The 26119-nt window shown below is 42.0% G+C and overlaps 1 protein-coding gene across 2 annotated transcripts in view; it reads right to left on the reverse strand.

Annotated features, from left to right (window-relative positions):
- The window catches only part of PCNX1 (pecanex 1), a 130991-nt gene that overhangs the window by 43653 nt on the left and 61219 nt on the right, over nucleotides 1-26119 (reverse strand). Inside the window, exons 7-14 of one of the 2 annotated variants that reach the window (XM_065404495.1) lie at nucleotides 22263-22353; nucleotides 18833-18890; nucleotides 16396-16598; nucleotides 14638-14791; nucleotides 11181-11213; nucleotides 10089-10260; nucleotides 8111-8221; nucleotides 384-475 (exon numbers count right to left, since the gene is read on the reverse strand). In XM_065404495.1, coding sequence (XP_065260567.1) covers nucleotides 384-475; nucleotides 8111-8221; nucleotides 10089-10260; nucleotides 11181-11213; nucleotides 14638-14791; nucleotides 16396-16598; nucleotides 18833-18890; nucleotides 22263-22353 — 914 coding nt within the window. Of the gene's footprint in view, nucleotides 1-383; nucleotides 476-8110; nucleotides 8222-10088; nucleotides 10261-11180; nucleotides 11214-14637; nucleotides 14792-16395; nucleotides 16614-18832; nucleotides 18891-22262; nucleotides 22354-26119 lie in introns of both variants that reach the window. The other variant, XM_065404494.1, reaches the window with a different exon arrangement.

Raw genomic sequence — 26119 nt, forward strand, 5'->3', positions numbered from 1 at the left:
TAGCATGTAAAAATATTTTATTTCTAATTTGCATCATCGGGAGTGAGTTTTCAAATTCAACCTTTTGGATGAATTAGGAAAAACACCAACGCATGAAGACAGTGCAAGTAGTTGACCAGCTGTTATGTGCCCCACACAAGAATCAGTGCAGAAAATAAATTTAAGGGAGATGGGGAGAGCTTCACTGAACACGAGTGCGTATTAGATTGTTACATGATCTTATGAAATTAAACATATGGCAAAGTAAGTGTAAAACCTTACCAAATCAGAATGGTAACACTTTACACCCACTTTTCACAAATGTAAATAAGTAGACAAAAGGGAAAGGCAGAGGAGAATCAAATCCTAAATATTTATTTATATACTATCAATGTACTGCTCACCTTCAGGGCACCATAACACAATCCATACAGTAATGCTACTGCCACAATACTACAGATGAAACTGTAAAGAGCTGCAAGCAGGCTTGTAGTGGCTGGAAGTAAAAGGGGGGGGGGGGAGAAAAGGATCAGCTGCACAAATTTGAAGACATAAGACTTTTTAAAGTTGACTGAACAAAAAACTACAAAAATTGCAACACTTCGTTGCTTCAGTACCTGCTCAGATGTTAGAAAAATTCTAACAATTCCTACTTCGCAAATACAGTCTCTCTCTCCCACACAAGTTATTTTTTTAGCTGAGCATGATTTACATGTTTTGTTTACCATTTATTCAACAGCACTGCCTTGGGAATAGTCAACTATTGCTGCAGCAAACGCAGTAGCTGAAAGCTAATCCTATGTTGGACCTATGTGATTAATCTTCTTAATTCTCAGCAATAAACCAGGGAATATTTTCTCTTTTATAAACAAAATATAAATTTAGAAGCTGGAGGCAATTTGACACTTGATACTCTTATGGAAGGTTAAATTCGGAGCCCTGCATAGTTGATAGCACTACTAACTTATATAATCTGTTCTCATTTTGGTTTTTGTTGATGAATATTTCTTGCCAAAAAGTATTTTTGAAACACATCACTGAAAAAGTTAAGGTGGGCAGCTAGTATTGAACGCATATGTTTTGGGATAAGGAGATTAGGTAACACAATAGGTGAGTTTGGTAATGAAGTGATGAGTGAGATATTTTCAAATCCTAGTGAAAGTGCAAGTCAACACTGCATCAGGAGCACTGCATGACTGAAAATGTCTGCTCAGAAATCTGAGAACACAAGGATGCTGCAGGAAAGGTATTAATTTAAATGTATACCTAATACAGTAACTCCTCACACTTAAAGTCGTCCCGGTTAACGTTGATTCGTTGCTGATCAATTAGAGAACATGCTCATTTAAAGTTGCGCAATGCTCCCTTATAACGTTGTTTGGCAGCCGCCTGTTTTGTCCAGTGCTTGCAGAAAGAGCAGCCCCTTGGAGCTAGCTGGTGGGGGCTTTGAACCAGGATGGACCGGCTCCCTGCTCCCTTAAGTTCCCTGTGCGGCAGCTGCCCAGCAGGCTATCAATTGCCAGCAGTTCAGCTGTCCCTACCCCCACTGCCATGTGCTGCCTTGAAGCTGCTTCTGGGAGCCTTCTGCTTGCTGTGCAGGGGAGGGGAGGAGACGAGGGGTGCTGTCAGGGTGTCCCCCTCCGCCCTGCTCCTGCCCCCCGCTTACCCCATCTCCATAGAGCAGGGGGACACACGACAGGGCTCAGAATGGAGGGAGCTTGCTGATCTACTTAAAAAGGCAATGTACTTAGAGTGGCAATGCTAGCAGCGAGCAGCGGTCGGCAAACAGGGCGGCTAACAGGGGAGTTTAAGTGGGAGTGAGTCTCATTGGAGGAGAAGGTATCTGTACTTGCGTCTGTCTTTGTGGTGCTTGTATGTGTAGAGGCCTGTAGGGGCAGTGTGCTGAGCCCCGAGCCCTGATTAGGGGGCGGAGCCTGGCTGATTAGGGGACCTATAAAAGAGGCCTCCCAGCCAGGCAGCGAGCAGCTAGCAGCGGTCGGCAAACAGGGCGGCTAACAGGGGAGTTTAAGTGGGAGTGAGTCTCATTGGAGGAGAAGGTATCTGTACTTGCGTCTGTCTTTGTGGTGCTTGTATGTGTAGAGGCCTGTAGGGGCAGTGTGCTGAGCCCCGAGCCCTGATTAGGGGGCGGAGCCTGGCTGATTAGGGGACCTATAAAAGAGGCCTCCCAGCCAGGCAGCGAGCAGCTAGCAGCGAGCAGCGGTCGGCAAACAGGGGAGTTTAAGTGGGAGTTTACAGGGGGAGGTGGAAGGGCGCGGTGGTCGGTGTGCTTTGTGTCCCCAGAGGCTGCAGGCAGAGACCATGGCAGCCATGAGCCAGGCAGCAGGGGACGCAATGCAGATGAAAGCATGTAGCAGCTGTGGTATGTATATAGTCCTAGCAGGTGCAACGGATCAGAGGTATGTTTGTATGAAATGCCGCCTACTTGCTCTGTTAGAGGAAAAGGTTCGGGGGTTGGAGATGCAGGTAGAGACCCTGGTAGAGTTTAGAAGGGGGTTTGAACAGCTAATGGAGCAAAGGCAAGGGGTAATTGAAGGGGAATGCTCAAGGGTGCAGGTGGAAGCGGGGGCTATGGTCTGTGAGGGGGGAATGTCGGGGGGAGAACAAGAGCAGTGGAAGCATGTGACCGTGAGAAGCAGGCCAAGGAAAAGGAGGGCTAGTGAGGGGGAAATAGAACTCAGGAACAGGTTTGGGTGTTTGGCTAACGAGGAGGGGACGCAGCAGGTGGTAACTGATGGTGGGAGGCAGAGGAAGAAAAGAAGGGCAGCTAGTCCAATAGACAGGGGGGAGGAGTTGATGGAGACAGCATCAATACTCAGCCCCGGGGGGATACAGGGTGGCAATAGGGGGACTATAAGGGTAAATGGAGACAGACAGGACTTACGGCCGCAGGGAACAGGGGATAGACTGGTAGATTGCGCTGCCCCTAGGCAAAGGCAGGTGTATGTGATTGGGGACTCCTTACTGAGGAGGTTAGACAGGCCTGTAACCAGGGCGGACCCAGAAAACAGAAGGGTGTGCTGTCTGCCGGGAGCTAAGATACGGGATGTGGACCTGCGGTTGAAAAGGATCCTAAAGGGAGCAGGTAAGAACCCCTTGATCGTCCTTCATGTAGGAACGAATGACACGGCTAGGTTCTCGCTAGAGAGAATCAAGGGAGATTATGCCAGGCTGGGGAAGACGCTTAAGGAAGTTGAGGCTCAGATTATCTTCAGTGGGATTCTGCCTGTTCCTAGAGAAGGACAGCAAAGGGCAGACAGAATTGTGAGGATAAATAGCTGGCTGAGGGAGTGGTGCTATAAGGAGGGCTTTGGGATGTATGGCCACTGGGAGGCGTTCGGGGACAGACAGCTGTTCTCGCGGGATGGACTTCACCTGAGTAGGGAAGGAAATAGACTTCTGGGAGGAAGGCTGGCTCATCTCATCAAAAGGGCTTTAAACTAGGAACTTGGGGGAGACGGTTGGGGGATGTCCAGTTAATCTCCACGCCAGATTCCAACACTGAAAATGAGGGCGAAGAGATAAGCACAGATATAGATAGGGGTAGGGAATTGGACATTAGAAGGACGGGGCGGATGGACACTAGGGGGTCCGTACCAAAGTGCATAACTAATGGGAGAAAGGACAGACAGCATACGGTAAGATGTTTATACACCAATGCGAGAAGCCTAGGTAACAAAATGGAGGAACTGGAGCTCCTGGTCCAAGAAATGAAACCTGATATCGTAGGAATAACCGAAACGTGGTGGAACTGTAGTCATGACTGGAGTACAGGTATCGAAGGGTATGTGCTGTTTAGGAATGACCGGAAAAAAGGTAAAGGTGGGGGTGTGGCACTGTATGTGAATAATGAACTAAAATGTAAAGAAATAATAAGTGATGGAATGGATAAGACAGAGTCTGTCTGGGCAATGATTACACTGGGTAAAAGAACTACTAGAGCCTCCCCTGAGATACTGCTTGGGGTGTGCTATAGACCGCCGGGATCTAGCCTGGATGCGGACAGAGAACTATTTAATGTTTTTAAGGAAGTAAAAACTAATAAGAGCTGTGTGATCATGGGGGACTTTAACTTCCCAGACATAGATTGGGGAACAAATGCTAGTAACAATAATAGGGCTCAGATGTTCCTAGACGTGCTAGCAGATGAATTCCTTCAGCAAGTAGTAGCTGAACCGACGAGGGGGGATGCCATTTTAGATTTGGTGCTGGTGAGTAGTGAGGACCTAGTTGAGGAAATGTTAGTAGGGGACAACCTTGGCTCGAGTGACCATGAGCTAATTCGGTTTAAACTAAATGGAAGGATTAACAGAAATAAAACTGTGACTAAGGTTTACGATTTCAAAAAGGCCAACTTTTATAAACTAAGGCAACTACTTAGGGAAATGGATTGGGCTAACATACTTAGAGAGCTAAAGGCAGATGAGGCCTGGGATTATTTCAAGCTGAAGTTGCACGAGCTGTCCGAGGCCTGCATCCCGAGAAAGGGGAAACGGTTAGTAGGCAGGAGAATTAGACCTAGCTGGATGAGCGGGCATCTCAAAGGGGCGATTAAGAAAAAACAGAAAGCGTACAAAGAATGGAAGAGGGGGCAGATCGGTAAGGAAACCTACCTTATTGAGGTCAGAGCATGTAGGGATGCGGTGAGAAAGGCCAAAAGCCGTGTAGAGTTGGACCTCGCGAGGGGAATTAAATCCAATAGTAAGAGGTTTTATAGCCATATAAATAGGAAGAAAACAAAGAAAGAGGAAGTGGGACCGCTGAAGCATGTAAATGGAGTGGAGATTAAGGATAATCTAGGCATGGCACAATATCTAAATGAATATTTTGCGTCAGTATTTAATAAGGCTAATGAAGGGTTTAGGAATAGAGGGAGCAGGACAGAGGGGAATAAAGGAGGGGCGATTGACATTACAGTATCAGAGGTGGAAGCCAAGCTTGACCAGCTAAATGGGACTAAATCGGGCGGACCGGATGATCTCCATCCTAGAATATTGAAGGAGCTGGCGCGAGAAATTGCAAGCCCCTTGGCGATAATTTTTAATAAATCTGTAAACTCGGGGGTGGTACCGATGGACTGGAAAATAGCTAATGTGGTTCCTATTTTTAAGAAGAGGAAAAAAAGTGACCCGGGTAACTACAGACCTGTTAGTTTAACTTCTGTAGTATGCAAGGTCTTGGAAAAAATTTTGAAGGAAAAAGTAGTTGAGGACCTTGAGGTGAATGGCAATTGGGACAAATTACAACATGGGTTTACGAAAGGCAGATCGTGCCAAACCAACTTGATCTCCTTCTTTGAGAAAGTAACAGACCTTCTAGATAAAGGAAATGCGGTGGATCTAATTTACCTCGATTTTAGTAAAGCGTTTGATACTGTCCCGCACGAGGAATTATTGGTTAAATTGGAAAAGATGGGGATCGATATTAAATTCCAGAGGTGGATAAAAAACTGGTTAAAGGGGAGACTGCAACGGGTAGTACTGAAAGGTGAACTGTCGGGTTGGACGGAGGTCACCAGTGGGGTTCCTCAAGGTTCGGTTTTGGGTCCGATTTTATTCAATCTATTCGTTACTGACCTCGGAACCGAATGTAGGAGTGGGCTGATAAAGTTTGCGGATGACACAAAGTTGGGAGGTATTGCCAATTCGGAGAAGGATAGGGATATTCTGCAGGGAGACTTGGATGACCTTGTAAATTGGAGTAAAAATAATAGGATGAGATTTAATAGTGAGAAGTGTAAGGTGATGCATTTAGGGATGACTAATAAGAATTTTAGTTATAAGTTAGGGACGCATAGGTTGGAAGTGACGGAGGAGGAGAAGGACCTCGGAGTCCTGGTTGATCGTAGGATGACTATGAGTCGGCAATGTGACGTGGCTGTGAAAAAAGCTAATGCGATTTTGGGATGCGTCAGGCGAGGTATTTCTAGTAGGGACAGGGAGGTGCTGCTTCCGTTATACAAGGCGCTGGTGAGACCTCATTTGGAGTACTGTGTGCAGTTCTGGTCTCCTATGTTTAAAAAGGATGAACTCAAACTGGAACGGGTACAGAGAAGGGCCACTAGGATGATCCGAGGAATGGAAAACCTTTCCTATGAAAGGAGACTCGAGGAGCTCGGTTTGTTTAGCCTAACCAAAAGAAGGCTGAGGGGGGATATGATTGCTATCTTTAAATATATCAAAGGGATTAATACCAAGGAGGGAGAGGAATTATTTCAGCTCAGTAGTAATGTGGACACGAGAACGAATGGATATAAACTGGCCGTGGGGAAGTTTAGGCTTGAAATTAGAAGAAGGTTTCTAACCGTCAGAGGGGTGAAATTTTGGAACAGCCTTCCGAGGGAAACGGTGGAGGCGAAAGACCTTTCTGACTTCAAGATTAGGCTTGATAAGTTTATGGAGGGAATGGTTTGAAGGGATAACGTGATTTTAGTCAATTAGGCATTAACGTGCCATCGCGGGTAAAATGAGGATCCGGCTGTAGAATCTTGCCTGTATGCTCGGGGTACTGCTGATCGCCATATTTGGGGTCGGGAAGGAATTTTCCTCCAGGGTAGATTAGCAGAGGCCCTGGAGGTTTTTCGCCTTCCTCCGCAGCATAGGGCAGGGCTCGCAGGCTGGAATATTCTGTTGTGGGTGGGTCAGCTTTTGTGGCCTGCATCATGCGGGAGGTCAGACTAGATGACCATATTGGTCCCTTCTGACCTTAAAGTCTATGAGTCTATGAGTCTAATGTGCATCTCTCTCTCCCACACACACACAGGGTGTGTGTCTCTGTCTGCCATGCTGTCTCCCCGCCCTCCATTTGGGCTGCCTTGTAGAGTGTGAGGCTACATTAACAACGTGTTAACCCTTGAGGGCTTAGCCAGGTGCTATTTCATCATTTAGCAGTAAGACATTCCCTGGGAAATAGCCCACCCTCTGACTTACACCTCAACCAAGCTTCACAATCATCATTGCTGTGTACAGTATTAAATTGTTTGTTTAAAACTTATTTTGTGTGTGTGTGTGTGTGTGTGTGTGTGTGTGTGTGTGTGTGTAACCTAACCTCCCCTATTTACATTAATTCTTATGGGAAAATTGGATTTTCTTAACATCGTTTTGCTTAAAGTCGCATTTTTCAAGAACATAACTATAACTTTAAGCGAGGAGTTACTGTATTTAAACTGTGTCCATGAACCCTCACAGATACAGGTACACTGAAGATGTTTACATCTTTGCCACAACTAAAATTAGTCAAAGAAATGTATTGGGCACAGGGCTGCTCTTTTGTATTCCCTGGCCCTGAAGAGAGTACAGTATGCATAACTTATCTGAGATGAAAAGAAAAGATCTCTTAGCAGTGCTCAACAGTTAAGTCACAAGCTAATTAAGTAGCTATGTTGACGTATTTAAAACCAAGTTTGGCCCTGGTCAGATGTGGATAAGAGTAGGGAAACTTTAGGATGCATAAGTGAGGGAGAAGCAGTAAGCAATCCTTAAGTAATGTAGAGAACAACAAGGAGATGGGGAGGGAATAAGGAGTTCTCAATACAGGTACACTTTCACCTGCCTTGAAGTGGGAACTGCAAGCGCTCTGATATTATAAAGATGTCAGAGTTCTACATATCTTAGGCATTCATGATCTGCTTTTTACCATCGTATCTAGATACCAAACACAACAATTGAAGGAATATTCTTCTGTGAATGGACCATTTTTCTGCCCCCCACCCAAGTACAAGTCTCTTACTGGATGTACATTTGGTAGGTTTTTAAAGGGAAGTGACAGTTTTCCTTTTCTCCCCTGCCCCAGAATTGAATTTTCTACCAGTGAGTTATTTTGCAACTTTTTGAAACAATAAGCTTACTGTAAAAGCACAAGTATTTTACTTATACTTGTAAAAGCACAAGTATTTTACACTGTGAAAGGAATTGCTCTTTGTTACAGAACTGTGCTACGTGAATGAGTATGGGTTCTTTTCACTGACTTCAGTAGGTTCTGTATTTTAAGCCCAGACCTAGAAATCATGTTACTAAATAGACTTTTAAATTACATTATTAATTTGATTTGGAAAATGGTAGCAGTTGCCTGGTCTAATACTTCCCTCTATCTTTGACATAAAAGCTGCACTCACCGTTGCCACCAAAGACATGAATATCCAGCTGTTCACAGAGGTACATCACAAATGTATTCACCTGAGGCAGGAGACCAATGAAGAATACTATAGGGAAACACAGCGTAAATACTACGGAAAAGAAAGGTGAAAAAAGTGAGTATGGAAAATCTGATATACTGCAATACTCCTCATAGTTTCTTTAAGCTCTGTGATATAGTCAAACAAGATACAATCCAACATTGCTATGGCTATACTATATGGACTTTCTAACAGTTTCCAATTATATTAGACTTCACTTTAACTTCCATCTCCAACTTAGATTAGTCACGGCATTCCAACAGTCAGAGGGATAAGTACATCTTCGCTGACTCCCAATTTAATCACCAGTAAAATCTGTGTGAGCCAGTCTAACATGACTGGACTTTTATATCACAAGCTTTTCATTTTCACATAGTAAAGATCATGGAAGAGGGTCTTCAGGTATAAAGTCTTGTAAATTTTTCACTCACTAGAATGAAGACTCTCATGCCTCTCATCAGATCAACTGTAGAACTCTAGGGGGGGAAAGTCTGGCCACATTTAACTCAACGGGGCCAAAATTTCACCCTGGCTTTTATTGTGCCACCATAGGTTTGTTGAACAGTCAGAAGAACCTCACTGTAACTGATAAATAAGTTTACAAATTGAAGAAGAGAAGATGTTTGTTTCTTTAATTCTAGTTTCCCTCCATCCCTGTTTCCTCCCTCTCCGCCCCCCAAGATGGAGGGCAACCATTCGATTGGACATTACACATAGGTTATATATGCTTTTCCACCACAATAGAGATATCTTAAGCTCCTTCTCTCCCATCTTAGTTCAGACTATCTGTATTGAACTGTTGTAGCACTGTTCTCTGACAGACATTTGGAGTGGATTTAGACTATGAACCAGGTCCACAAGTCCCACTTGGTGGCCAAATGATAACAGATGTCCTAGTTGAGCTCTCATTAGTCTGATGCCAGCACATGTCAATGAAACCAATCAACTCTGAGGTTTGTCTTGCCCTGCGTCTGTGTTCTCTGGCAGACAAGTCTTACTTCTCCAGGCGTGAACGAATTCTGGTGGTCTTGTGGTTCAGATCTGTGCTCTTTGCTTCTCCTTAGCAGTTTAAGTTTGCCACCAATGTACAGTTCTTTGTGGAATGCAAAACATTTTGTGAAACAGTGCCCTCAGTGTTGTTACTAGCTGCTTTGAAGGCACTGTCTCTATCTGAAATAAATTAGTGTTAATTGTTCAGAAAGAAGAGAAGAATTTAGCGGTGATGCACTGTTCACTGGGTTTTATGAGCACAATTATCAACACAAGTACAAATTGCATGGGTTGAGACAAGTCTACCTGAGCAGAATATTGGAAGGAAAGGATTAAGAAGTGGATTTTTAGACAGTAGAGCGAGAGTTAAAGTACATTGAAAGCTGTCTCAAAGATGGACAGAGCCTGGAGAAGATACCATTGCCAATCATGCTGACCAATATTGTCTCATTGTTTACTTGTACTCCCCAGTCTGTCTGTAGCTATCTGCTGCCTCTTGTCTTATAGAGTGTAAGCTCCCTCGGGTAGGGACCATATTTTGTTCCACATTTGCACAGTGCCTAGCACAATGGGGTCCTGGTACATGACTAGGGCTCCTACACCCTACAGTAATACAAATACAAATAATAAACACATCACCACCACCAGTGATACACTTATTTTAAATTCCTAGCGGTTTGAGAGAGGAAAATTTTCACACTCCAAAGCTCTGTTATGGACACCAGAAAGCCTAAAGCTGCTCTCTCAAATGAAAGGAGAGTGAACTAGGGTCAGAATGTAGTGCTGCAACAGTCTGACACAGAGATCTGGACCTGAGATTTAGATAATAAAAGCCTAAAATGCCTCCATTGTGGTGGAATAGCCAACTCTAACCCATGGTTAATAATATCCCGGTAATTGGATGTTCATGTACAAGAAAGTAACTCACCTATAACTAAGTCCCTGGCGGACAGCAGCAGCAACGGGTTGGTGAAAACCACTCCATACAACCTGAACCTTGTTGTAGATGTATTTCTGCTGCCATAATCCAACAACCATATAAGACCGCAACACAAACAGAAATAAACAGGCCTACTATAGGCTATGATACGATTATGACCCTGAAAATGATAGAAGATTTGTTTCATTACTGGATAGAAATGTGCTCTTCACATTTATAATGATAAATTCACATAACCACAAATTTTAATTTTTGTCCATCCTTTTCTCAAAAGCCCTCTCCCATAGTTTGTCATCATCTCTTAAAGAATATTTAAGTGCATCAAGGAGTTTTTATAATCTGTCTTATATTGCTGTAAAGACAGGGACACTTATGGCTCCAATGTTCAATGCCTTTCTAGACGAACAGATTTACCTTTATTCTTCATCAGGTTTTTAAACAACATTCCTTACTGAGAGATGAAAACAACAGACTATACTCCAAGTGTTCTTGTAAACAAAACTGAAAAATGTGTTTGTTTTTATTAGATGTATACCTCAAATTAAGAAACATTTTGTATTTACTGGTCAGATTTTGCTATTGCTAAAAAGCTAGACTGTTAGATATGTAATAAAAAATACAGTAATCACCACCTACAATACTGTACATAGTTTCCTTAAGAGGCCTGATATAGTTTCTCACCTCTGGCTTAGGTCACAAGTAAAATAAACTTCTGTCACACCGATCTAATACATGCTTAATAAAATTTTCTGCTCTCAGTCTTCAACAGTAACAATCTGAACTCTTTCCATTTTCAAAAGTGCTTTATAACTAGTCCTCATAATACACCTGAGAGTTAAATAGTCACAATTTTAGAGATTGAAAAACTACAGCAAAGAGGTTGTGACTTGCCCAACCCACAGAAAGCTATAATTGGAATTAAATACTCAAATTTCCCAATCCTGTACAATAATAGAAGTCTTTCATCCCAAAGATGGCACTTCTCCCCAAATGCTAAGGACTCAGGTAAAGAGAGTTAATCCTTAATGGTGGAAGTGCTGGACCCACTAGGGCACTGAAATGGCATACGTATTGACTTACATGTCGAGGGGAAGAAGAATCTGGTTGAACACTCTGAAAGTAAAATGGAAAGAGAGGAACATTATTTTGGGGCCTGCTATCTTTAGAGCATTATCCCAGGTGGTAACCCTGATTCAAGGTAAGATTCCAGGATTATTATATAGGTAAGATTCCAGGTGTGTCACTCCATCTGTGTATCACTGTGAAACCTAGAATGTCTGTTGAACCAGCGTAAAGCAATGGAAACAGCTTCAAGCATGGTTGAGAGCTCTTTTGGTTCAGAATATCACCAGTTGCAATCATACTGGGTTTCACTGTCTGTTACTATCCAGTTTTTTAGTTCTCGGCCATTTTGACTTTATGAATAACATCTGAGAGACAGCAAGGCACATGTCTATGCCATGCCAAGAGTCCTCGACCATTGGGATAGAGGAAACTCAACCAACCGTCACCCTGATTCTACAGCGAATCTGCATGCAACAATTTCATTGGTTGTATGAGGGAGACTATACGGATGGTGGGTTACTTGGCCCAGGTGCTATATCTGAGACACAGCATGGAGCTTTCAGCCACTAGAAATCTGTAACCTTTGTCAGGGCCGGCTCTAGGTTTTTTGCTGCCCCAAGCAAAAAAAATTTTGGCTGCCCCCCGTCCCAGCCCTGGGCTCCTCGCCGCACCCCCCTGCCGCCCCAGCCCTGGGCTCCTCCCCCCACCCGCACACCCCTGCCACCCCAGCCCTGGGCTCTCCCCCCCACACACACACCCTGCCGCCCCAGCTCTGGGATCCCCCCATCCCCCCACCATTGCCCCCCACACACATCTCCTGCCGCCCCAGCCCTGGGCTCCCCCCCCCCCCCACCTGCACCCTCCTTCCACCGCAGCCCTGCGTCACTGGTAACTCACTCCCGGGGCAGGTCATTCAGCAGGAATTTTAGATGTGCACAGAACACAGACAGGATTGGTTCCCATCTGGTTACAGAACTGCAGTAAAGTGGAACAATTTTCAGCTTGTGTGATTGGAGGATATCTGGATGCATATTATAAGACCACTGGGAAGCATTTCTTCCTCAATTTTATCCTACTTTTTCTACAGCAAGTTACAGTGGATCAGTATATTTGATTTGGGAGCAATGAAGTAACAGCTGCCCAAACTGAGCTTGAGCATTCCTGAATTTTGAGGTGTTCAAATCTGGAAGGCAGATGCTGGGGAGGGAGGGGGGCCCTGTGGCTCCGCAGGGGAGCATGGCAGCATGTATGCAGCAGCGTGTCTGGCGCTGCACGAAGCCAGACACGCTGGTCTGAGTGGCACGGTAAGGGGGCTGGGGGGTTGGAGAAGGGGTAGGGGGTTCCAGGGGGGCAGTCAAGGGACAGGGAGCAGGGGGGTTGGATGGGGCGGAGGTTTGGGGGGGCAGTCAGGGGCAGGGAGAAGGGGAGGTTAGATGGGTCAGGGGTTCGGGGGGGCAGTCAGGGGACAGGCAGCAGTTGGATAGGCATGGGAGTCCCAGGGGTTTGTCAGGGGACAGATAGGGGGTGGGGTCCTGGGGGGGGGGGGAAGTTGGGGGGGGTCTCAGGAGGGGGCAGTTGGGGACAAGGAGAAGGGAGGCTTAGATAGGGGGTGGGATCCCAGGAGGGGACAATCAGGGGACAAGGATCAGTGGGGCTTAGACAGGGGGTGGGGTCCTGGGGGGCAGTTGGGGCAAGGGTCCTGGGGGGGGGTGATCAGGGGACAGGGAGCAGGGGGGGTTGGATGGGTTGTGGTTTCTGTGGGGGGCAGTCGGAGGGAGTGGATGGTGGCAGGGTGGGGCTACCCTCCCTCCCCATGAAGTGTCCTATTTTTTGAATGTTAAAATATGGTATCCCTACTCACAGTGCAGCTCTCCATTCACAGCAGGCTGCAGCATGAGGTCTCAGCTTCCTCACTCCCTCCCCCTCTTTCCTGTTGGTAGTGGCCAAGGGAATGCTGGGAAATGTAGTTCTTTCCCTGCTCCAGGGCTGGCTCTATAGGCAGGGAGCTAACCAAGGAACTACAGTTCCCAGGGCCCCCTGTTGGTTCTTAGCTCCCATGCTGGATCCCTGCTGCCCCTGCAAATGGGCTGCCCCAAGCACCTGCTTGCTTTGCTGGTGCCTAGAGCTGCCCCTGACCTTTGTAAATATTTACTAGATACCTTGTGAAATTTAAAACACCTGATGGGGACCTGACAGAACTTCCAACACTAACTAATCTGACACTGTGGCACCTTTAAGACTAACAGATGTATTGGAGCATAAGCTTTCATGGGTGAATGCCCACTTCGTCGGATGCAGGAAGTGGGCATTCACCCACGAAAGCTTATGCTCCAATACATCTGTTAGTCTTAAAGGTGCCACAGGACTCTCTGTTGCTTTTTACAGATCCAGACTAACACAGCTACCCCTCTGATACTTAATCTGACACTGAGTAACTTTTTACTTTGGAAATTAAACTTTGACAAGCTTCTTCTCTGCACACATTTTCACTAAGGACTAGCATGCAAAAGCAATTAACTTCTTACAGCAAGTTTTTGAATCATGACTAGACAGTTAAATAGAGATTGAGACTCTGGAAGATTCATTTTTACAAGTCTTATAACACAACACAGATTATCTAAATTTTATAGAAGAAATTCTCATGCTAGAGGAGATCCAAATTACTTCTGACCCATTCTTCTTTTCTCAAACTCCCTTTGCTTCTTAGAATGTAAGCAATCTTTTCACCTAACTCTATTTTGGAATGACCTTCTTGGCAATTTGACATCTGGTGAAATGCTATGATATAGAGTAGAAAAAGGAATATCTATGTGTATTTTTGGAGTGAAATCCTCTTTTATTTAAATAATAAATTACAATAAAAGTGTCCTTCAATGTTCTGACCTTCGTTGCCAATCTTTTAAAAATACATCGACAGACTCCTCAAATCAAATAAAAAAATAAAACAACTGACATCTCCACACCACCAATACCCAACTCTACCAACACTCATATCTCCAATGGGCCAGGGAGAAAGGATGGGCCCTTGCCATGTCTCTGGATGGGTAACACACTCAGGCCATACCAGACCAGAAGGAAGCGAGTTCCAAAGGTCCAGGGCCCTAACAGAACACATTACCAATCACTCCCTTTTTTATAACAATGGGGTTTCAATTCAGTTGTTTCCCCGGACCACACCTGTGGTGGTATGTCATGGGCAGAGAGGTTTAGATTTTTATTGTTCCTGTTTAACAAATATACCCAAGGCTACTCCAGTGAAATGACCTTGTGTGGCCTTATTCCAAACTTTAGCAGAAGCCAAAATTTTTGTTTTACAAACTTCTATACAGCTCTCTTTCCAAAGTTCTTGGTAGCCTAAGTACTCAAACTTCACAGACACCTTTGAACAAGAAAATTTGTCACACAAGTCCTCAACTGTTTATTTCTATTGTTCAAAACTGTAATTAAAAATGAAGATAAAAAACTAAGGTACCTTGAGTAGTGAGTACTGACAACTGGCTATTACCAGGCAAAACTGGAAGATCCAGATATCCTTGAAAAAGCCCTCTATAAGGAGTACAGAACCCAGGAAAGCAACTAAAATGGCTAGGATGACAGCTAACACATTTTCAAGGATCTCACGATTCCTGTGGGGGAAAAAAAAAAGTAATATCAAAAAGCTGGATAGGTTTAGAAGAGATTGGCAGAGAACAGCTAGCAGAGAAGCCTAGCAAATAAGATATGCTGCAGGTAGCAAAATGGGCCTGAACTCTTGCATAGTACATATTAGCAAACTGTAATACATATCTGTTAACAAAGCTTAGGCAGAAGCTACCGTGAGTTCAGTGATTGAGATAAATGGGAATGGGGGCGGCAGGGGACATGATTGCCATCCCAGCAGCCTTTTGATGTACACATGGTGCCTTCTGAAGCATATTTACAGTTGATAAAAGGCGGTGTATAACACAAATTTTCATAAGGGGCTGGAGGGAGAGCCTGGTCTCACCCAGAAGCAGCAGCTCCTGTCCCACATGACTGGACACCTTGCTTTGCCAAGTACACCATGTTGCAATGCCACTCACGCAAATTTGGCCCAGCTAAATCTAAATGGCTCTCCGACCCCGTGTACCAGGTTGCAACGCCCAGGATGAAGAACGAGGCCCAGCCCTCTGGCCCAGGGCCGCCACTGCTGGGTAAGTGCAGGGCTGGCTTGCTTTCCAACCCACAACTAAATGACCCATTGCCCCTTCCTTTCCCTCCTCCACCCCCCATTCGACATCCACTGCATGAGTTCAATGAAGATTGAAGACACTCAGCATCTTGAAAAATTGGGCCTTTAAGAAGCAGCTTTGATGACCTCAGAAAGTAGTTAAATACTCTGCTAGATGAAGAATGGTGGCCTGTAACATGGGCCTGTCTCAGAATTCCATAAAGGATGCTCAGGAGCCCATCATCACATTAGGGAAGGCAAGAAAAAAAAAATACTTTAGCCATCTTATTTGTATGCAACATGGTTATTTATTTAACAGGACTGTGTAGTGCAAGAGTTGAAATTACTCTCTCATTCAGTGGCACTAAGCCACTCAATTCAGACTAAGCAAACTACAGGGTAATGCTGACTAACAGAAATAGGTGTTTACATAGTTATTATTGCACAGACAATCGCGCTGAGGAAAATTTAAAACTACTGTTTAAACTTTGATACACTGAACATGGCCAAAAGGGATTTGTGCTCACTTTATTTCAACAGGTGACACCAAGTAACATGATTTAGCTGTTTCTGCCTATAAGATAACACTCTGGAATTGCTGTCACCTCTTGAATCATACTTGCATAATTTCAGTTTGTAACCATCATTTGGAGTGGTTTTGAAGCTAATGTTATCTTGTACCAAGCCAATTATCTGGTTTTACAGCCAAGTGTGCAACAGCAATCCTTCTCATTCTGTTTTTAAACAGTTCCTAGAGAAGTCACTATCTGGTTTCCATACAAGGTATCTTATATTTGAATCAATAATTTGGAATTTTCCATGTTAACACTAATGGGGGTGGGAGGAAAAAAATAGAAGTTAGCTTTCATAATATTAGTACAATTAAATTTTGTTCGGTTTCTTTTTTCAGTGCTTAATAAATTTATATGGCTTGCCAAGGATACATCCATTTGTACTATATGATATATTATTCACAATTTAGATACAAATCTTAATCTTTGCTCCTTTGAGCTGCAATCTGGTAGTACATGAGTATCTCACCTATCAAACAAAGCCAAGAGAGTTAGCCTATCAAAATTAATGCCAATCCACAGCTTGGGTAGGATCCAAAAGCGATAGTATTGTTTAACTTTCTGGGCTGCTTCCTCTTGTGATTGCATACGGTCCTGAAGGTCAGGGCTTAGGTCAATGTCTTGGTGCTCCAGCAGATCTGTGTCTATAGTTAACAGCCTGTTCAACCTGATCTGAGGAAGAGAAAGCTAAAAGAAAATAAGTATTAAGAGTACTTTCAAGTTATAATTACACTTTCTACTAACTACATCTTTGAAGATTAAGTAGTTTTGGTTTTGAAATACTATTTACTAGTTACCACTTATTTTCTCTGCCCATAGACCAACATGTGAATGGCACCAGCAGAGGTGCATGCAAAGATAATTTGGCATTCTTACTTTTGCAGCATGCAAGTGTCTGCTAAACTAATTATTCTATTTATGGTGGAAACTCCAAATCTGAAGAGAGGTGAACTAATGAGGCAAGCAAAAGTAATACTTGCCACACATAGAGACTAATTCTGATTTTAGATAAGTGGCTATACATTGACATCTCATGTAGTCAGCTATGCTGCATGCAAACCCATGCTCAACTCGGTGGGTTGATTTTGTGAGGCAAAGCAACATACTCATGTTTCAATTATCAGACTTATGCTTAGAGTATTTAATATACACTTAAGTTTTAAACAATAGGGTTTGCTCTCACTAGCAAAGCATTATTCATGATTGGCCATGTGCTTTCCTAACTCTTCCTTCCCCTGCCATTTAATGTCAGAGTTCTTCCCCGAAATCTCAGTAACACCACAGAACACACAAAACTATTGAAACCTCAGGATACACGTGACTTAAGAGTAAGAAGCAGTGTTACAAAAGTATGTAGTACAAACCCTACTGCCTAACCAAGTGTGTAAATACTGTGAAAAGGCCAAGCGACATTTTAAAGAGGTCCCATTTATTCTTTACGTATAATGCTGTAGAGATTGTAAAAATTATTTTAATATGGAGTTGTAGCTGGCATTTAATTTAAGCTTTTTTTTTTTATTAGACAGACATTGTCAATTTGAACAAAAAAAACCAACAACACCTGCCTAGAAATTGTGTACCTAGATAGTTACATCTAAGATTATTGTAAACAAAATAAAAGGTTCTATTTTGCAGTTTGGTTACTTTGTACATTCAACAGCTATGTGTGTATAGTCAGTTTCAGAGTTCTCCTATATTGTCCTATTTTTTTTTTAAAGAGGAATTTTCAAAATTCAGAGCATACAATTTAAAATGGAGTCCTAGCAGAAACCTGAATTTTTTTCAAGTTAGTTTTTTAAAAGTTGACAGAATCCTTTTAAAGCAATGTCACTACAAAAGATTTGTCACATCTTAATGATCCATGCAGCTAAGTAGAGGCTTAAAGTGTCAATTTGTATTCATAAGGTTTGAGTTTCTCTGAATTTCCTGAATTTGCATAGTTACAAGAAAGGGGAACAGAGGATGGGGCTGCATACACAGGTAGTACCCATCAACCAGTGGGAGCTCTCCCTTGAAAGGATGCTCACAGTGTTTCCAACAGACATCAGGATTGAGCTGTGGAGATCACATACCCCTGTGCAGGGCCAGGAAGAAACAAGCTTCTTTCTGCTCTGCACTATTCTGCACCAAAATTCCAGCCTCTCTCTGGTTTTGGTTACATGATTTAACAAGTTTCATCATTCAATCATAAGTTGTGTGGATCATCAGAACGCTGATTATTTGTGGATTGAATGGTATGGGAATGGTAGAACACGGAAGGAAGTACACAGGCTAGTTTGGAGTTGACAGTAATATCAGAGATCTGTGTGTCACAGGAACACTGGGAACCGCAGAATTTTTTGCACAGGTACTGTCCGTTCAGTGATTTGGTGTGGGCCTTTGGCTTTACTTAAGTGTCTCACTTCACACGTTCTAACCTTTGCGCATTAGATCCTGGTGGCAGGGTGTATACCTTGATAGGAGAGTCATGATTGGTTCTGAGGACTGCAGATAGAAATTCACACCTCCTGTGTCCTACAGATCTTAGAGGTGTATAGGAATAGGGCTCTACCTGAGTACATGCATCAATCTTTTGGTCAGCTTTATGACATTTGTCAGAAGAACCCCTAATTCCAACATGTTTTATGATCAAATTATACAAATTGAAGATCATATTGTAGTCTTTGTTCAATTTTAAAAGGTGTAGATTACTCATGCAGTTATGCTTGTAGATGAATTTAGCTTTAAAATTTGCATGTATATATGTTCGAAGGCACTGCAATACTGAATATGAGCTCCTTCCAAGTCAAAAAAGTTGCTTTTTTAAAACTGGTAGAATAAGGTAAGGTGGATCAGTGCTCTAAAAATGTGCATGCAAATAGGCACAAGGTTGCTTTATCATACAAACAATTAAAAAAACAACTTACTAGATCATGTGGATAAAAGCGAACTGAGGTAGAACTTGATACATGAGAGTCCGTGTCACTATAGGAACAGAGAAAATACTTTAAATTAACGTTACATTTGACTTCAACAAGCCACTCCAGTGTATTAAAATGCCTGAAGTTTTATTTTCCCCAATGCAAGACCAAACTTTTAGCGTAAATACCTTCATTCCTTTTTGTAATTTCTTAGACTTCACACTAACATATTTTAAACAAATAAGTATTTTCATTTTAAGATGCTTCTTACATGTCAACCAAGAAGAGTGACAACAAATCTTACCCATATATTGAATGGCAAAGAGCTCATATGTGACAGTATCTGCTACAATCACAATAATAAAGACGCTCTCTTCTTCCTCACCTCTACCATATAAACTACACCTTGTCACAGATCCCTGGATTGGCTAGCAGTTGTTGACACAGAAGGAATCATCTCATTTCCTGTTGCCTGAGTGAACCCTTTTTTAAACTTGTTAGCCCTCAGAAGATGAGCACTAGTCATGCCTTAATGAAAATCTGAGTATTTCTCCTTTGGGCTCACAAGGTAAGAGAATCCGGTGGACTTCTGCTCCTACCTCCAGCTCTCTCTCTCCCATTTCTCCTGCACCTCAACATTGTTGCTGATTGTTATATAGTTAGGGTAAAATTAAGCAACGTAGGAGTCTAACCTTCATTGAAAGTCACTTCTATAAAAACTAAAACACGTTTGAAAATGTAACGTAGGCATCTTTTAAAATATTACCCTCAATCTCTAGTTAGAAGTTCAAACAAAGTTATCCCGCCATTTGCACTCATTTTAGGCCAGATTGCTTTTAATGGATTCCAATATCAAACCCTTGCTTCTCACAGCAATGTTAAATTTATAGCAAGAACTTGGACAATTAATTTCATGTAAATGTAGTATGCAATATGATGTCAGAATTACACCAAGTTTAAACACATTTCCTTTTTTCCCTCTCCTTCAGATACAAGGTATCTTAATTTGCATTTTATCAAAATTCAGAGGGTATTTTAACAGAGTAAGCAGAAGTGTAGCTACTCAGATTTTTTTCTAGTTTGTACCGGCCCCTATCATATGCTGTTTCTGACCATCAGACCATGGTCCTCATTGTAAGAGTAAGCCATGTGAAATAAGTTGTAGTCTTCAGTTTAAAATGAAGATTAAGTCATTCTGCAGGACTTTTTCAGTTAATTTTAAAGCCCACACCCAAAAGCCGTAGACAAGTTACACTTTAGATTGGAAAACATGGCAAAGCATTCATGCAAAAAAGCCTGCTGAAAAAGTTGTACTGTCAATTAGAAGAATTTACCAAAGGCCAATTTAGTTAAGGCACTCTGTATGTGGATTTTTGGGTTTGCAGTTGACTGCAAGTTCAGGCCAATGAGATTCCACTGCTCTGGCAAGCAATGGCCAATATAGCTAGTTGTGTACTCCCTGCAGGCGAAGGGTGGGAAGGAAAAAACACAACACCTCCTGCACCCTCCCTTTGGATTTAATAGAATTCTGAACAGGACTGAGTCATTTATAATTGGGCCATAGTGGTGTTGTTCCTCCAAGTGCCCAACTACTTATTACTCAACAAGCCTCACCTATCTGCACTTGTTCACCAGCCTCCATTCCTTCAGCTCAGTGAGGCTATCCTACATTTGTAGGATGTAGAATCAGTTTTCATTTTGCTTTTTATAAAACTGCAACATTCAGTAATTACCATAAGTACAGAATGAAGCTTCTAGTGTATGTGTTCCTGCACAGAGAAGCTGGCCAAAAAAAAAAAAAAAGTGAAAGCAACTCTGGACAATTCATCCCATAACTCTATAGTCAGAAGACTTATTCTACACCAGGGGTAGGCAACCTATGGCACGCGTGCCAAAGGCGGCACAGGAGCTGATTTTCAGTGGCACTCACACTGTCTGGGTCCTGGCCACCGGTCCGGGGGGCTCTGCATTTTAATTTAATTTTAAATGAAGCTTCTTAAACATTTTAAAAACCTTATTTACTTTACATACAACAATAGTTTAGTTATATATTATAGACTTATAGAAAGAGACCTTCTAAAAAACGTTAAAATGTATTACTGGCACGCAAAACCTTAAATTAAGAGTGAATAAATGAAGACTCAGCACACCACTTCTGAAAGGTTGCCAACCCCTGTTCTACACTATGCCAATGCATTCAGTGTATGGAGATTTTGGTGCAGCTAGGAGGTAAGTGTTTAAAGTCTCCCAAAAGCTAGACTAATTTTACCTCTCGAAATTACAACTACCCACAGAAATGAGAAGGTTGAAAGTTAATACCTCAATTAGATTGGGTCAGTTCATACTGCTCTTGGGTGCGAATCCCACTGCTTTCTCTACAGCTGTGTAGGGCCCTCTTAACAAGACCACTGCTATTAAAATGTACACTGCATAGGGGCAAGATCTGGCAGGCCCATGCAAGGAATACACAAGTTTGTGTCCAAGGTCAACTCCATAGGAGGTCCCTGTGTACTGTTGCACAGCAGGGATTTGGAGTGGTGTCTCGATCCATGGCTACATGGATCCAACAGTTGTTCGCAGGGACGGCTCCAGGCACCAGCGCAACAAGCGCGTGCCTGGGGCGGCAAGCTGTGGGGGGCGGCCTGCCAGTCGCTATGAGAGCGGCAATGAGGCAGGCTTCGGCGGCATGCCTGCGGGAGGTCCGCCGGTCCTGCGGCTTCGGCGGCAATTCGGCGGCGGGTACACCGAAGGCGCGGGACCAGCGGACCTCCCACAGGCATGCCGCCGAAGCCTGCCTCACTGCCGTGCTTGGGACGGCAAAATACATAGAGCCGCCCCTGGTTGTTCGCCCACGGGCACAAGTGATGGAGATTACTTCAATCCTGACGGTGGAGTAGTAGGCCCAGAGCAATTCTGCTGCACTTAAGTGGCAGACTTAGAACTCTTCTAGCACCAGGAAAACTTCCCAGTGCCCAGCCTGCTTTTCAGGCTATGTTTGCAGGCAGGCATGTTACACTTCTCTACACGGTTTCAGACTATCTGCACACTCAAGAACACAGTACTATCGATTTACATTTGCTTCACAATCGGAAGTTCATTTTGCAGCCCTAATTGCTAAATTTTATTTATCATATGCTCTGCAGAAACTGATAGTAAATTCCCCAAGGGAAAAAAAATAGTTTTCTACAGACTATATGGAAGTGCATTTGTCAATCCTTGAGTGAACACATTTACTATTATTTGGAATAGCAATAATTTTCCAAAGTATTTGTTACTTTAATGCTGTTTTCTGCTAAACTTGTTCAGATTTCACAATAGTAAAGAGAGACCCAGGATTACATTTTTTATACTTCAAGGTCTTCTATAACAGGAATTAAATGCTTGTAACTATACTGCAGATAAGATAAGAAGCCTTCTGACTGGCCTTCACACACACCAGATGTTGGATGATCTTCTTGCAGCTGGCTCAAAGTTCACAAGTGACATGTCACAGCCTCCCGTCTCGTAGAGTGTAGAACTAAACTTACCTATTAAAGAAAAGGTCAAGAAAGATCAAATATTCAATACTGCTTCATCCCAGCAGTGCTGATTTCTAAAGAGTAACATTTTAATGGATTGCTATAAATGTAGGTCTCAAAACAAATAAGTCATCACGTAAAATGTGACCAGCATAATGGATTAACAAAATATCAGGAAGGGGTAGCAAAAGCTTAGATTGCTTAGCATTCTCCTCTAATACCAAAGTTTTGTCTCTCATGTCAATTTACATGATATATGTTTTAGACACAACTGCAATTCATTATCAATTACGCTTGTCAGGATAATAAACAATATTGGAGATACAGGGAAACAACAGTGAATTAACCCAACAGAAATACAGTGGTAGCCTTTCAGTGACTATGTAGACAAGCTACTTGAAATGGCAAATTGCATTAGTGGGGTTTCATAGAAAATACACTACTGTATGCTTTGAGCCATGTGGCTGTTACAACAGTCTACTCAATCGTCCACCATTAGCAATTGGCAACCATGACATTTAACTAAGGCAGAAATCCCACAGGTGGCAAAAGTAAGAGGCTTTTAAAGCCAGGTTTCTGCTTGAAAAGAAAAATAAAATTCTATAGAGAGCATAAGTGAAATTTTGTCAGTTATACTTGTGTCCGTGCTCATCTTTGGAGAGGAGAAAAGAACTGCAAGCAGAGAGCTCTAGGATCAAGCACTTAACAGGGTTTGGAAAATGAAGGCATTATTGGGAGCTAAAGAAACACCATTAATTTGATGTTTTTACATTGGCTAAACCAGCATCTATTTCAACAATGATAAGAGAGAGCGAGCCTGTTCCTAAATCTAAGAACTATAGAAAAAAACAGTCAGAAATGAAAATCAAGCCCAAACAGTAAACTGCCTGGCCCACAAGATACTTGTCCTTACTGTGCCCTTCTCGCCCCAAAAACCTGGAAGCTTGCCCTAAAGTCCAGATTCAGGATATTTCAGCCTAAAGATTAGAAAATGAATTCTAAAGTCTTTTAATTGAAAATGTTCTATCAGCTCCATCTCGTCTAGAATAAATATCTCTGGCAATCTCTCATGTAGATAGTTTTAGAGCTATTAAATCAAAATCAACACTGTACACTTTAGCTTGTATGTCCTGTATTTTTTAATTTTATAAGAAAAATATTTTTCTGCTCTAGTGTGCAGTCCCAAGAGCAACACCTAACATGATCAGACCCTCTCCTTCTTCCTTTCTGTACATAAACCTGACTGCTCATAAGCTTCTATACCCCAAATTCTTGTAGAGTCTTGGAGGCAGGTACATCTGAGCTCCCTCTAGAGAAGTATAAGGTGAGGAGATAGGAAACGCAATTGACAGCCAACAAAAACAGTGTAACTGATGCAAAGTGCTTTTAAATGCACAAAATAAGCGGAAAATATCTGCATAAAAAAAACCTTCCCCCTGAGTTAGAGACTTTAAGTGCTACTTGTAACAGTAGTAGTTATAAAAGAGTAAGGAAAAAGGAAACTTGGAGCAATCTGGCCACTTGTAAATTAGACCAAAAGGGAAAAGGCTGTTTCAGCAAGACATTTATACGTTATAAGTTGCATACAATGTGCACTAAACTTGGCTAAAGGAAAGTTTGTCCACAATATCGAATTATATTTGCTATGGATTATAGTAGTCAGTGGACACTATAGATATTTGAATTAATATTTCAAATGTCAATGTCTTTTTGTAAGTTTAAGACCTCAGTTAGGCTCTCCAGTTAAGTGTCCATGGTTTGCCAAAACAAACGTGTTACTGAAGTAAAGTTTAATTTTAACTAATGCCCCATACATCGGCTCTACCACCACCGATTTATCCCATTTATATAATTAAGTTTCACAATTACATCAGGAGAAAGATTTTAGTAGTTGAAGTGAACTTCAACATCAGATTACACACTTCATATTCTGGCCAGGACATTATTATTTATGACTGATCAAAAAAAAATCACATTTCAACACATGAACAAATTATCTTTAAAAGAAACAGGTAAATCAGCTAGGGATATTCCCAATTCTTGAAGCTCTTGAACAACTGAGCTAACAGCCTGTTATGGGAGTCAGAGGCAATCCAGTTATTACAATCAGAGTTGAGTATTCACCAAAAATATCCTCTCAATCTGTTGGATTTAGATAATTTAGTTCAATAAAATGTATGTGCCATTAAGGACTAGTCTACTTTGGACATCGAAGTAAGTTTGTTGTCTTAAAAGATTATACTATTACATCAACATTGTCTCAGAAGAGTTTGCAGCTGCGGAAGTTCTAACATACACTTTCTTCACCCCAACACCTCTTTGAATCTATCAAAATCCAGATCTACAAATGTAGAATATTTCAAGCACTTAAGCCCATCGTGGGATAAAATATTCCCTGTAAGTAGAAATATGACAAATAATTGCAGCAAAAGACAAAACACTCAAAATGTAAGATTTCTTATTTCCATTTGAATGGATGCACCTTTACCAAGATATCTGCCATGCTTCACACTTTTGCTAAAAATGGATACCCTTCCTAGTGAAAGTTAGCTCACTTGTGTGAAAAATATGGCTCTAAGATTCAAATTTTGGCATCTTCCTGATAAAACATAGTTGTCCTTTTCTAAAAGAAAAGTGATGTTCTATTAACATATTAAGTCACCCAAAGCAGGAAAGACTAATAAAAGATTGTTTTTTGGGGAGGCAAGTTAAGTTTTGGGTGTTCTTAGAGATTCTATTATTAAACTCCAGAGTTTCAGTCTGAGTAAAATGATTTTTCCAACTGCAGTCTTCATGAATTGCTAAAATGTCAGTTGGCTAGATATCATATGCTCAGAAAACCAAGAACTAGGGCATCATGGAAACTTGTAGACAGACTTTCAGCTCATGTGTGAGATCCTTACAACGCAGTGTAGAAACGACCAGATGAGGAAGTAGTCACAAAGTTCCTCCCCCAAGTTCTAGTCAAAAGATGCCAATGGACACACATCTAATTCTGTATTTTTAATTATGGAAGACTATAAATAGATATTGAATGTTTACCTAGTAAGAATCTAACCCCCTCCATCCTCTTACCATAGCAGTCTTTGAAAATAAAAGTTAAGATTTTTTTAAATCTCATGTTACTTTTAACTAGTTTGAGTATAAAACGTCTGTACAATTTCAGAACAGTCCTTTATCATGTTGCAATTTTCGGAGGCAAAGCAGAAGTGATATTGCTTACTCCTGGGAATAAAGAGATAGTAAATAAAAAACTGCTTCAGTTTTAAGTATTCAGATTCTCAATATAGCTTTTTATTAAGTTATAATTGTTTTAACAATTGTGATTTGAGAAAGGAGACTATTTAAACAACAAATTTCAGCTGTGCAGCAGATCACCCAAGCTTATCCTGCAGGCACAGAAATACAGGTAGTAATATGGTTGGCCACTAGATGGCATCTGCCCACACAACTCCTTAGTTATTGTTCGATAGAAATATTAGTAACTTTTTATGCAAAGGAAGAGCTGTGAATTCTAAGAAAACTCTGCTTATAAATGTGTTCAAATTAAAAATACTTCTAGAGTATTAACAGTTATGTCAACCTATATAGAGAAGCTCTGGGATATTTGCATATAACCAACACAGTGGTACTCAAGCACTGAAGTACAGATTACAGTATTGAACTGAGATGGCAAGAAGGAAAGATGAATGTGGGCATTTGCGAAAAGGATCAGAGAATACTCTGTGCCCAAGGACAGAAGAGTGGTGGCTCTAGAATGAGAAGTGTAGAGATC

The sequence above is a fragment of the Emys orbicularis genome, chromosome 4 (genome assembly GCF_028017835.1).
Source record: "Emys orbicularis isolate rEmyOrb1 chromosome 4, rEmyOrb1.hap1, whole genome shotgun sequence".
NCBI lineage: Eukaryota > Metazoa > Chordata > Testudines > Emydidae > Emys > Emys orbicularis.